General features: G+C 40.8%; 1 protein-coding gene across 1 annotated transcript in view; it reads left to right on the top strand.

The window, feature by feature from the left end:
• The window catches only part of MAPK1 (mitogen-activated protein kinase 1), a 37,436-nt gene that overhangs the window by 14,548 nt on the left and 9,076 nt on the right, over positions 1–13,812 (top strand). Inside the window, exons 2-8 of the mRNA XM_059484873.1 lie at positions 1,602–1,784; positions 2,800–2,989; positions 7,283–7,399; positions 9,092–9,206; positions 9,757–9,888; positions 12,010–12,119; positions 12,848–12,975. Coding sequence (XP_059340856.1) covers positions 1,602–1,784; positions 2,800–2,989; positions 7,283–7,399; positions 9,092–9,206; positions 9,757–9,888; positions 12,010–12,119; positions 12,848–12,964 — 964 coding nt within the window. The 3' untranslated portion in view covers positions 12,965–12,975. The remainder of the gene's footprint in view (positions 1–1,601; positions 1,785–2,799; positions 2,990–7,282; positions 7,400–9,091; positions 9,207–9,756; positions 9,889–12,009; positions 12,120–12,847; positions 12,976–13,812) is intronic.

Here is a 13,812-nt window from a genome sequence, read left to right as displayed (position 1 = left end):
TGTTTCTTGAGGCAAAAAAATGGTACAGGTCAGGGTTGGGGATGCAGGCAGGTCAAAGGGATTGAGTGGGAAAACTGTGCAAAAAGGATGTTACAGTTACAGATGTAACTGCATGAGCTGTATGAAGATCTTCCTGATGACCCTAATTGACTGAATTATATGCCCATTTGAATAATGAAAGTGAGAAATTTTAAACAGTTTTTCATCCAATGATGACAGTACCATCTCAAAAACACCTTGTTACACCATAGTTCTGCTGAGTTGTCAAAGAGCCTTGATGTGGCCAGGCATTTGAATTCCTCTAAGTTCTCCTTTTTTAATTGGATTTTTGCATGTTATTCTGCTTTACCTGGTCACCAGGCACCTGGACATCTCAGCAGAGAAAGGCAAATTAAAAGGGTATCAAAGAGGTTCTGGGACTCAATTGTAGAAAACTGGTAGGATGTAAAGCCTCCTCAGCTAGTATGATTCTTTTTTTATATTAAATAGTTGAGGCTAACAAAAATGTATGGAATGTAGGCTTGATTAATTTTTTAATTTCCTAATAATTCAGTAGCAGGCTTGAGTAGGGACAAGAATCATACAAACACATCTAAATTTTAATTAATTAATTTAACATATACTTATACAGTAGAGTTTATGATAGTGAGATGCTTTGTCATTTTTATAAACAAGACCATAGAAAACATACTAAAACTTGTTAGGATTCATAGTCCAGAATTTAGAAAATCAGGTATGATATTTAGAAAATCAAGTCTCAGCTTTTACTGAGACTTTCAGTTAGGCTCAGGCTGTGATACTCTTCATGAATGCATAGGCATGTTGAACAGAGATACTGTTTATTGAGCCTGTTTGTTGGTGTAGCTGGGAATGGAGTTCTGAGCTCCTGGAAGGAGCCATGGAAATGTAGGAGGCAGTGAGCTCCTCACCATGGCTCACAGCCACTGTGATCCCCGTTGTGCTGCTGCCTGCTCCCACTCCATGTGTGTGCCTGATACAGCTTGCTTTCCTCAAACTCTGCTTACCTTGGAATTGCCCTTGGCAAGGTGTTGTCACAAATTCTCCATCCCTTTGGTTCTTCCATGTCTGTTGTGGAGGTGCTGACAGTGTAGTTTGAGGGAAGCATGAAAGATTGTGACAACTGCTCTTACTTGTGGGTCTGGACACAGGATGTGGTATTCTGCTGCTCAAGAGATGATTTCTGAAGGGTTTTCTGCACCCCACAGTGAATGGGTTAACTCTGGATGAACTTTCTCAAACTTCTCATGATTGCAGCATGTAGAAAAAAACTCAGACTTGGTTGTTGCACAGGCTGATAAAGAGGACAAATAACAAATACCTTTTCCTTTGTGCAGGACCCATGAATCAGAGACTCCAAGTCAGCTGGGAAAGCCAATGGGTAGAGACCCAAATAGGCTGGTGAAAGAACAACAGTGCTTTGTCAGTTCACCAAACTAAAAGATGTGTCACTGTCACCTCTCCCCATTTGATAAAAATAAATGTAAACAAAATGCACCACCCCTGTATTAAATGAATTCACATTCTTTCTTTCTGAATTTAATTAATGTTCTTTGTAATTGATGTTATTGATTCTCTTCTAGTTCTGCTTATGATAACGTCAACAAAGTTCGAGTTGCTATAAAGAAAATCAGTCCTTTTGAGCACCAGACATACTGCCAGAGAACTCTGAGAGAGATCAAGATCCTGCTGCGCTTCAGGCATGAGAATATTATTGGAATAAATGACATTATCAGAGCTCCAACTATTGAACAGATGAAAGATGTGTATCCTTTCAAAGTGTTTTTGGCATCATTAGTAATGGTTGCCTCTTCTCTTTTGATTGTTTTTCCCCTTCATGCTCTTCCTTCCCAAATATTAATAAAAGTTGGCTTCTATTATTGTAAATCAAAAGGGAAGTTAATAGTATTTGATCAGTTTGTAGTTTTGATGTAGATGAGCACTAGTTTAAGGGAAAAGAAAGAATTAATTTCTATCTTCCAAGGCAAAGAACTCAACATTCTAGAGAAGAATTAGTTTAGTCATATCATTCTAAAACTATATTTGCCCTTAGTAGAGCTGCTGTTACAACTGGTTGCTTTGATGAGAAACTCAAATGTCCAGACTCTGCTATAATTGTCTCAAATGTTCTTGAATTACGGGGGAAGAAAATTTTACTCAACTCATTCCTGTTGAAGCAAAAAAAACCAAAAAAGACCCTTCTTTTAATTTTCATTACAATCTTATTTAAAAAATAATCTGAATGAGTATATTGGGTATTAATTTTGGTAAGAGGAGAACTGTTGTGTTTAATGTAGCATAATAAATATATATAGAGTAGAGAAGAACAGCTGAATTTTTAAAGTGAGGAGATGGTAGAGAAAATTGATCAGAAATGATGAGATCTACACAGTCCTGCTTTTATGCAATTACAAACAAGTATCTTGGAAGCTTATTACTCATTAACCAAAAAACACCATTTGTTTCTTGGCAAGCAGGATAGGAATGAGATGAAATTGAGATTCCAATAAAAGTCAAGCTCTACTATGAAGAAATAGAGGTTTATGATGATTAATTTGAGAGGATGACATGCTGGTGCCTTTTTATTCTATAAAGGGCTGCATCATGTATCAGGATTGATTGGATTCCAAGCTTCTAAAGCAAGAATCATCTACACAATGTCATAATTGTCATCAGACAAATAAGAGAGAAAAGATGTTCTAGAGGTTTCCTTGGGTACTGTCTGTTGATACCTGATATGACACCGAGTTTTTTTGCTGCCTTACATCTAATACCCCACAGATACATTGTGCAAGATCTTATGGAGACAGATCTTTACAAGCTCCTAAAGACTCAACACCTCAGCAATGACCACATTTGTTACTTCCTTTACCAGATTCTGAGAGGCTTAAAATATATCCACTCAGCCAATGTGCTTCACCGTGACCTCAAACCTTCCAACCTGCTGCTTAACACCACGTGTGATCTCAAGGTGAGTTGAAATTTCTTACAGATTTTCCTGCCATGGTTTTCATAAACAAACTGCTGTAACCATGAGTGTGAGGTTTTTACTGGGTATCAATGTGATTTTTGTCCTGGAAAGATTGCCAAAACATTACTTGGTTAGATAAAATAATTATCAGGATTTGAGTGACTAAGAATCTGTTAGACTGCTGTAATGAGTGCACTGTTTCCATCTGGAGGCTGACTTGGAAACAGCCTCTTTGAAAGCTGGGTGAAAATACTGATCTGAAGCAGCATCATGTTTACCTCAAAACTCAGAACTGTGTATGTTTCAAGATTTGGTTTCTCTGTTTACACTGCTAATGTTTTGTTGTTGGAAAAGGACTTCATATTAGTGGGCAGCTAAAGCAGCATGTGAGATTCAGTGCTGATTAAATGCATGGCAATTACTTAGGGAGGGAATGTTCCTAATTTGCATTTCCAGTGATCAGCTCTGTACTCGTTAATACTACAGAGGGATGAGCTTAGAGCTGTTATGATTCTTGGAAAATGTCAGCTCAATGCTTAGTGGCATTCAGTAAAGCCAACCAAGTGTGAAGAAACAGAACAGAAATAGAGAATAAAACTGAAAACATGCCATTCTCTACCTTTCAGTTGGTTTTGAGTCTGTGATTGTAGTTATTACATTTCTCCCAGTGATATGAGGAGAGCAGGATTTCAAAGTACTGCTCTCCATAACACAAAGAGCTGGTTAGCCTGGGTCTCCTCTGCTGGGAGATGCTGCATGAGGGACAGAGGAATCCAGTAGGATTTGCCAACATTGATAACATTGTCAGTGGCACAGGGACAGTGACTGGGGAGCAGCTGTGTTCTCTGTCCATACCTTTGGAAAAGGCTGGGAGGGAGGAAAGGAGCAGGTGAAGTTTATTTGCAGCATTGTTAAGCTGTGGAATTTGGTATCACAGAGCACTCTAGATACTGCAGTTTTTAAAAAACCACCAAGCAAGTTAGCAGAAAAACCCTCATTGAGTGCTCCCTGTGCTTTAGAGTCCCACAGTGGCAGATCCATGGAAGATGAGAGAGGCATTGGAATTTGTTTCCCTTTTCAGTGTATATATAAATATAATGTATATATTTCATGTATTTGCTGCTGGCCACTGATGGAGTGGAATTGCTGAGTTACAGTGCTTGATCCCAGGTGGTACAACTGTGTTTGTTGAATACTCTGTTGCTCCTAATTACCCTTTGATTTTTAGTGTAGCTCTAACTTTCTCAATAAGCAAACCACAAAATAAAAATACCCTCTTCAAAGTGTGAGCCAGTTGTGGGCTGTACAGGTTTGTCACAATTCCAAGAGTGTCACACAATCCCTTGCTCTTTGTATGCTGGTCCATTCTAAAGACTGGCTACATGCTCAATTCTGCCTATATAATGAACACTCACAATTTTTAAATGACCAAGAATTGTTACCTACTGCAGCAGGCATGAAAAGGTGATGAGAGGGATTTTTTTAAAGGAAAACTGCAAGTTAGTGTTTGTTTCATGATTTTTCCAGTTACTCAGGAGATGCAACTGTTTGAACCACCATCTTATCAGTAACAATTAAACTTAATTTTTCTGTTTCCTTTTATACAAATACACAGAGGCCCAGGCTACTCAACAATACAACTGCAGATATTTCAGTATATTAGTAGTACTGTTGGTGTAATTTTATTTGCTTAGTAAATGGTTGCATGTACATGATCCTCCTAAATCTTCCCATCTGCTTGATAGCTTCATCCAATTTTAAGCCATGTCTGTTTAAAAAACCCTGGTACTGGTTGCAAGAACATTGTTTTCAAGAAGTGGAAGCTAAATATATAGGTAGGATGCTGGTTTTATTTATTATTTTAATATTTATTAAGCAGGGAAGTAATTTCTTCTGTCTCAGTAGCATCTGTTCTGTCTCTCCAAGGCATGAAGTACTTCCTGACATACATGAGTCTTTCATTATGTATTTTTTTATTCTCTGCTATGACTTAGTGAAAGTGCCAATAAAATTTGCCTGTTATTATATTGCTCTCAGATTATTTATTTTATTTTTTTATTGTTTTCATTCACGTGGAGAAGCCTAAAAGCAACTCCTGGTGCTTTGCCTGCTGTGCATCATCATTTGCATGGACCCAGTGGCCCCAGAGCCCCTCAGCAGGGCAGCTGCTCTCTGGGTGTCCTTGGGCACAGGGGGAGAGGGGTCTGCCCTCCCCAGCTGCAGCCAGGGCTGTCGCTCTGTGCTGTCGCTCTGTGCTGTCCCTCTGTGCTGTCCCTCTGTGCTGTCGCTCTGTGCTGTCGCTCTGTGCTGTCCCTCTGTGCTGTCGCTCTGTGCTGTCGCTCTGTGCTGTCCCTCTGTGCTGTCACCCCTGCCAGCTCTGCAGCCAAAACCTCTTCCTTGCAGCTTCAACCTTGAAGTCTTTCTCACTAATGGTGTTTCTGCTTTTCTGCTTAACCTGTTTCTGCCCCAGTCAGCAGGGGCTTTTTGTCATTTTAATGAGCTCTCTTTGTCATTATTCTTCCTTTCCATCCCATGAGCATTTTTCTACTTGAGGTGAGAGATTCAGAGGCATCTTCTGTAATTCAGTTCTTGCTTTTCACTGTGGACCAGAGAATGTCTTTCTTCTTTTGTTTTAATGTGACAAACCCTAGTGCTTTGCTTTTGTGTAATGCTGAAATTCTGCACAAGTCCCTTTGCCTGTAATCTTATCTAGCTTTCTCGAGGTTAGGAGGAAGAGATTACAACAGTTTTGCCTGCTGCATAATTATTTTCTGAAGTCTCTAAGCTGTCCTCTACAGTTTCTTTGTTTCTGTCTTTAGAGGAGGCTCTTCTGATTATTTGTACTGAGTCTCTTTATGTAAGCTAATTGCACACAAGGCAGCTGCTCTGTTCCTGTAGCCTGGCAGAACCTTGCCATGCTTTAGAAAGGTTCTTTTTGGGGTTGTTTTCTAAGGATCCAAGGAGCTGGGTTTATTTTTTTAATATGTAGCTAAAGTAATGGCATCCAGCTTGGCTTATGGCATTCACCATTGCCTTTCCTCCAGACCCCCTGTGGAACAGTCAGCTGCTGAGTCTTGTCCTTCAGATACAGCTTTCAGTCAGGTGAAGGATTTCTTCCCTAACTGATCTGTCAGTTATTTCTCTGACAGGGTGTCCCTACAGGAAAGTTAAGAAATATCTGCCAGGGCAAAGGGAGGTTTCTGTGGTTTTGGTAGCATTTTCCATTACTGATTTTATTGACTGCAGCCTATTTTCACTTCACATTTTCAATATAATCACTGTACACAATTAACTATCTAAGAGTAAACATTATAAAACAAATGTAGCAGAGGAACCTCCCACTGTTTGCCACTCCTACATTTGATGCCTGGTTTTCCTGAAAGTATGTATTCTTTCATGGAAATACACTTTGTGTGGCAGTCATAACCTGGTGATGTTTTGGGGTGCAGCAGAAGCTTGTGTATGTGTCTAATGTGCCACTCAACAACCTTGCCATTGACCTTTGGGATGGTAAGAAAGGAGCAGCTGCTCTGCTCTACAGCAGTCTGTCTTCACATTATTAATTTTCTTAATTTCTCTCTAGACACTGAATAGCTCTGAAAACCATGGAGCCTCCTTACCAGAGCATAACTAAAACCACCTTTTACTTTTTGCTGAACTCACTAGTCTAAATTGGTGTTTGTTTTTCTTTTCATAGTTAGATAAAACTATTTTCCTTATAAGGGGTTGAGAAATATTTTCTTGCTTGTGTTTTGTTTTTGGGGGATTGTTTTTTGTCTTTTAGGCTTATGCTTCCTTCAACAGCCCATAATCTCTCCAGCCTACCATTATCTCATGATTGGATAGGTTGTTTCTTCTGCAAAGATGCAGTTATGATGATAGCTTTTGTAAAATAGGGTGTTGAGCTTAGTTGCATATGTGTTGGTTGCTAATTAGGTTTTCTGGAAGTCTTAATTGCTATTCTTTTTGTTTTCTGGTGAGTTTCTGAGAGGTTGGAGCAGTGTATCTTTGCCTATTTGGCAAAGGTGCTGTAAGCAAGCCTGTAGTGGAACATAAATTGTGAACTATTTCTTATTTATTCTTACTGGCCCCTGAATGGCAGTTGGATGTTCTTTGTAATTGATCCAAAACATTTTTCTTCACCTTTGTGCAATAACTTTTCTAAAAGCATAGGTTGCCATCTCTGCATTTGTGGATGTTACATTGATTGGGGAATGGTGAATCAGTGATGTTATAGTGTTGGATTTGTGTGTCTAATGGGCCTTTTTTTCCTTTTTACTTCTCTCAAACCAGATTTGTGATTTTGGATTGGCTCGCGTTGCAGATCCCGACCATGATCACACAGGATTCCTGACAGAGTATGTGGCCACACGTTGGTACAGGGCTCCTGAAATCATGCTGAATTCTAAGGTAAGGCCACAGGGAGCTGCTGGGGTGCTGCTGTTGCTGCTTTTTCCCTTGTGAGTTCCAGCTGTGCTTGGAGCAGCGAGCCCTTGTGTGTTTGTAGGATCAGAACGCACGCACCAGTCTTGGGGAGGAGTGGGCATGGTTTCCAGTAGAGCTGCTGGCTTGAAATAAATTGTGATTCCAGAATCAATTACTGGGTACTAGAACTGAGAAATCACGTGCTCAGCTTCCCACACCTCCAGTTCCTTGCCAGTCATGAGACTGCTTCCATCACCTGCTGTGCCACTGAGCAGGACAGGAGTGCTGGAATGAGCATTCTGCTGCTGCCTCCATCAAGGCTGCAAATGTTGCCTTAATGTCATCTTGACATCTTAATTTAGGTTTAGAATGTATAATGAGGGTGAATGTGATTCTGAATGAAGGCATGAGACACATAAAAAATGTGTCAGTCTTAATTGCATTCCTATAGTCTCCATGAAATCATTCCTTTGGTTTTTATGTATTTGGAATTACTGTTGTGTTCTCTGGCCATTTAAGGTGCATCCAATTCTTGTGTGGGTGGTGGGTGTCCTTCAGAACCCCTGTGTGCACTCCCCCAGCCAGACACCTGTTAGCAAAGCACCTGGGTGACACCTGGAGCTGTATTTGACATTCTGGGACAGCTGTTGTTCCTGGAGGATTTACAGCTTTTCCAGTTGGTGTGTTTGTTTTGGTGGGTCAGTGGCGTGTCCAAGCACTTTAAGAAAATAGACATCTGACCAATTAAGGGTGTATTCCTCCAGCTTCTTGTATTTTAAACTCACATCTTGTATTTAAAACCTGCACTGAGGCCACAGCACTGGGGTATCCACATCTACTTATCAAAGGCTTTCACAACACGTATATTTTGTGTTTGTAAGAGGGTGGTCAGGTTAAAAGTTTCTGGCTTAATGTGTGATTCCTTTTATGATTCTGGCACCTTGAACACAAATGGTGAAGGGATGGCATCCTGAGGAGCTGGAGCCCAGTGGCTGTGGGGTCAGTGGGACAGAGGCTTCCCAGGGGAGGGGCAGTGGCAGCAGCCCAGGCAGGTGTGGCTCTGTCACTGACTGGTGTCACTGCTGTGCCTTTTCCTGGGGGTGGCACAGGTTGGCCATGCATGGGGATATCCCACTGTTCCATTCCTGTTACACCCCAGGGACTGCTGTGCTCTCCTCCAGCCTCTTCACCTCCTCCTGCCTGTGTTGTACAGAGCAGCCAAGCAGCAGCCATTGGTTTGGCCATTTCCCCTTTGCCAAAGGCCTCATCCTGGAGTGCAGCTTAGATCCCCTCGGGGACAGCTCTTTCACACCTGTTCAGCTCTCTGTCAGGGGCTGTGCAATTTAGAATAGCTGGTTTCCAAAATGTTTTAGTTTAAATTGGTTATAGAATTAGGGAATCTAATTTGCAGTTGGTAACAGATTTAGCTAAACTTAAAAAATCCTTTTTGAAAACTGTCTCTTGGAGACTTCAGTTCTTGCTACCCCTTCAAAGTAGTGTTTTGATATATGGTTCTTAATTATTTCATTTGTACAGAAAAACCAAACAGTATGAGCAAGTACGACTCATCTAACAAAGAGAAAGATGATTTGTGTGCACTTTCACAGTTTACCAAAGTAACATGTTGCTGCTATTATACAACAATTTGACAAAAATGTGTTTCTGCTTCACTTGCAGGGTTACACCAAGTCTATTGACATCTGGTCAGTGGGCTGCATTCTGGCAGAGATGCTCTCCAACAGACCCATCTTCCCAGGAAAACACTACCTTGACCAACTTAACCATATCCTTGGTAAGCTTTATGGGAAAGCAGCATTCCCACATCCATCTGTCTGTCCATCGTTTCTGCCAGCTGGGCTGGCCTTTCTCCAGTGGGTCACTGTGCAGGGTGCGTGTCTGCTCTCCCCTCTTGTTATTTTTGCAGCAATTGCTACAGGTAACCATTGTTTTGGGGACAACTGGAGAATACTTAGCAATTTATTTACTACATCAGCAGATATATTTTTAAAACAAAATTTAAAAAAATAAATTAAAAGCTCATATATTATTAGGTCCAGGTCAAATTTTTTAGAATTTCTTTAGGTGCACCACTTACTGGGATCTTTCTAAGAGATTACAGATCATTAGAAAACTCAGATCTATTTATTTATTTAACAAATGGTTTTTAGTAAATGTTTCTAAAAACTACTCAGGTGTTCTCTATCCTTAAAACATTTGGTCTGAAATCCCCTTCCCAGCAGTTTTAATGCTGAGTTTTAGCAGATATGATACAGCTGTGTTAATGTGATTTTCACAGAATGCATTTCTTTGTATTCATATATTTTTTGTATTCATATTTTTAGGTATACTTGGATCCCCTTCCCAAGAAGATTTGAATTGTATAATAAATTTAAAGGCCAGAAACTACTTGCTTTCTCTACCACACAAAAATAAGGTACCATGGAACAGGCTGTTTCCAAACGCTGACCCCAAAGGTATTTTATACTCTATTACATTGTATCAAAGTAATGGCAGGAGGGGAGGTTCTATAATCTAAGAATTTATCTTTATATTGGAAATAGAGCATGCAGGTGCCTTAAAGCAGCACTGTAAATCTAATATAAAATCATCAACCAGCACAAAGCCCTCACACTAGTTTATCTTTTTAATGCAATTTTAGTCACTCTAAGATTACCTGTTGTGGAGTTTGGTCTTTAACTGGCTTGTGAGATCCAAACTCTTGTCACTGCCCTTGGAAGCACAGTTCATTGTTCAAGTGCTGATCGTCAGCACTGGATTTTGACACTGGCATCAAACAAGTCTTGAACTTTGTTTCTAACACCAGGTAGGGGGCAGCTGCCTGCTGCTGCCCTGGGTAGAGTTTTGCAGACTGAGAGTCACTTGTAGGTTAAACAGGGTCTCCTCAGTGGGTGGGATCCTTAGGTACCATGAAAGCTTAAAATTCAGTGAGGATGTGTGGAGCAAAAGTTATAAAAGCAAGGAATATAGTAATTGTTAACCTTTCTTAACAAGGCTTTAGTAAAGGGTAAATAGGATTTTTTTTTACTAGATAGCTATTAATTTACCTTTTATACTCAACTTTGTGCAGTTTAAGGGTGGTTGTGTTCACAGTGCAGTGCTCTTTTACCTGCTCTACCACAATTCCTAAGTAATTTCTTTTTTAACTGATATGATAATTTACTCTTAGTGGATATGATCAAGTACTGAATTACCATGTAAAAGCTGATTTCTGCAGATGGAACTGTATGGAGCTGATTATCCCTGTCATTGAGGAAAACAGCAGTGATTTATTCTGCTTTTCTAACAGTGCTCATCAGTGTGAGAGTCCTCCCTGTGGGCTTTGACAGCTCAGATGGCAGCAGTGCTGGTACCTCAGCTGAGGGGGAATGTGCCACTGGTGCAGCCCCTTGGCAGTGACACCCCCAGGGCAGCTGTGCCAGGGCAGCTTTCAGGAGCTGGCTGGCACTCAGGGCAGGGACAGCACTGTGCTCTGTGCCCGCCTGGGGCTGAGTGAGGGAACCACAGCAAAGCACAGAGTGATGGCTCCAGTGATGGCTCCAGTGATGGTTCCAGTGCAGGCCTGAGGCTGTTGGAGCTGCCCTCGAGTGCAGCTGGGTCTCCTGTGCAGTGCTTGGTGCTGCACAGACCCAGAGGAGCTCCCTGCAGTGTGGGGTGATGGTGATGGTGCCTCCTCCCTCCCCAGGAGGTCACAGCTGTGCTCCTCATCCTGCTGCAAAGCTGCAGCTGCTGCGCTGCATCGAGAAGCCTCTGTTAAAATTCTGGTTCTTAAATGATGTGGTGAGGAAAAGAAGTGTGATGGAATTTAGGATACTGCAGATATCTTAGGGCTTCTTGCTCCTAGAATCAGTTTTTTCTCTTCTTGGAAAAGGGAGATGTGTTACAGGCACAGTAGCTGACCAACTGCAGTAGCACTGATTTGTGATGTCTGTCCAGAGCTTCACTCTGTCTTACTGGGTCTTCAGGTTCTTTATGGATTCTTTCTAAGTTGTCTTCAACAGATTTTACCTGAATCTCTTGAATATAAATGTATTTGCATCTTCTCTGGAGAGTATCTTCTGTGCTGCTGGTTGTGCCAGAATATTTCACTGTGATGATCTAGAACTCCTAATGACTTCTGGATGATATTTTCATCTGTAAACAGCCAAGATCTCTTTTCAGAATAAGAACATATTCATAATTATTTATTTCAGAAAAGCTCCATCTTAGTTTGGATTTTGGCACAAAAATCCAAAGCATTTTTCTGAGAGAAGAAAAAGCCTCATCTATTTAATTTCTGTTATAGTTCAAGCCAGGTTGTCCTGTAGGATTTGCTGTGCTTCTTGCCTTGCATCCCTTCTGGGGTTGAAGGGCTTGGGCAGGAGCTGTGCTGGAGCAGGGGGTGCCCAGAGCAGCTGCAGCCCAGGAATGCCGAGAGGGGCGGGCACAGCCTCTGCCCACGTTACAGCAGGGGAGCTGCAGGGCTGCACTGCCATCAGCACACACCTTGGGCAGTGGGTGTTGTCTGGGTAACGTCAAGGTTTGTGACACTTTTTTGGAGTGTGTATTAAATCCTTGCTCACTTTTTTTCCTCTTAGCACTTGATTTGTTGGATAAAATGTTGACCTTTAATCCCCATAAGCGGATTGAAGTGGAGCAAGCTTTAGCCCATCCATATCTGGAGCAGTATTACGATCCAAGTGATGAGGTAAAGACACTGTCAAAATGTAAACATTGATAAAATGATCCAGCTGATTATTTTCCACTTTAGTTCAAGGGTAATATTTCTACTGCACTAACGGAGTTGAAGAACAAATTGCATCAATTTACCACAATTTGTATTTCTCACTTCAGTACAACACTCAGGAGATGCCACACAATAAATAGATACTAAAGTGTCCTCCCTCTCCAGAAAATGGAGACTCTCAGCTCATGTGAGGCCTGGTTTCATGATGTCTGAGGTAAAAGAGGAAAGTGGCTGAGTTTGCCATCAGATTATGCTTTAGAAACCTGAATTGGAACTGGCTGTAGTTTAGGTACAGTTCTGAGGAGATTTCAGGCTCATTTTTGTGAAGAAAGAGGGGAGGAGGAAATAACCTAGTTTCCCTTAAGGGCCAGATATGTTTATTCCAATTTAAAAAAAATGTTTAAGATAATTTTTTTCTTGAAGTGAATACTGAGTTAAGAGCCTCAAATAAATATTTCAACTTGTAGTTTGGATTTGACCAGCTACTTACTGTACTTGATGTAAAATTTGGGAAACTAATACCTAAAGCACACATAGGACTAACAGGGAGAGTTCTGCTTTGAAGACTGCTCAGTGTTAGATATTTTTGTGAAGGACATTTTCAGACATTTTCCCCATCCATAAAAGGACTGCATGAAATTGAACAGCATGGTGACATTAAAATAATCATATTTCTTTGTGTTATTAAGCCTGTAGCTGAAGCACCCTTCAAGTTTGATATGGAGTTGGATGACTTGCCGAAGGAAAAGCTGAAAGAATTGATTTTTGAGGAAACTGCAAGATTCCAGCCAGGATACCGATCTTAAATCATGCATAGGTAAAGTCCCAGCAGTAGGGGACACTCGGGCAGGGGGGACATTTGGGACTTTGGTGCTGCTGGTGAAATGTGGGACTTGCCTTCCCCAGTACCCAGGAACTCCCTGTCCAAGGACCTGACCTCAGTCCTGTCCTGGTTCTGAGGGAAGTTTCTGTTTGCCCTCAGCAGTGAAGTGTCCACATGGAATCCAGGCAACTGTCCCAGGTGTTTACCTTATTGTAGGTGCATTTAGGGAACAAGAATTGCATTTCAATAGTGCTGCTTAGAATAAAGGCAGTGGTAATGCTTTGAAATGCAAATTTTATATAAAAAAAATTTAGGGGGCAATGTTCTTCATATTTTACAGATACGTAATTTTATCATGTGGCTTCAAATGCTTTTAAAAAAACCTCCTCCTAAATGTAATGTACAAAGGAGAAATCTCTTAAATTATTTTAAAGGAAAAAACCCATACACAAAACTTCAGCAGGGATTATCTTTAGTTTTAAGTAGCTCCCAAATAGTGTGAGTAAATAAGAATGGGTATTTAAATATCCATGAATTAATTATGATTAACCTTCCTAGCATTTTGAAGGTCTGAAACTTTAATTTAAGATTGGATGTACTGATACTCACTGACTGACTTTTTTTTTTAAGTCAATGAACTTAACTGGTCTTCCTGTACCACAAGGCTTGCAAGTCTCAGGAGTTTCATACAAATTGGTCAAACATGGACTTGATTGGAGTACCTGTGAAACTTCTGTGATACTGATAAGGGAAAGTATCAAAGTTTTATGAGTGGAAAAGAAAAACAAGCCAAAGGCAACAGGCTGCCCTGGGTTTCCTGGTTTGTGCTCT

The sequence above is a fragment of the Ammospiza nelsoni genome, chromosome 18 (genome assembly GCF_027579445.1).
Source record: "Ammospiza nelsoni isolate bAmmNel1 chromosome 18, bAmmNel1.pri, whole genome shotgun sequence".
Taxonomy (NCBI): Eukaryota; Metazoa; Chordata; class Aves; order Passeriformes; family Passerellidae; genus Ammospiza; species Ammospiza nelsoni.
This window is presented reverse-complemented; position numbering and strand designations above follow the sequence as displayed.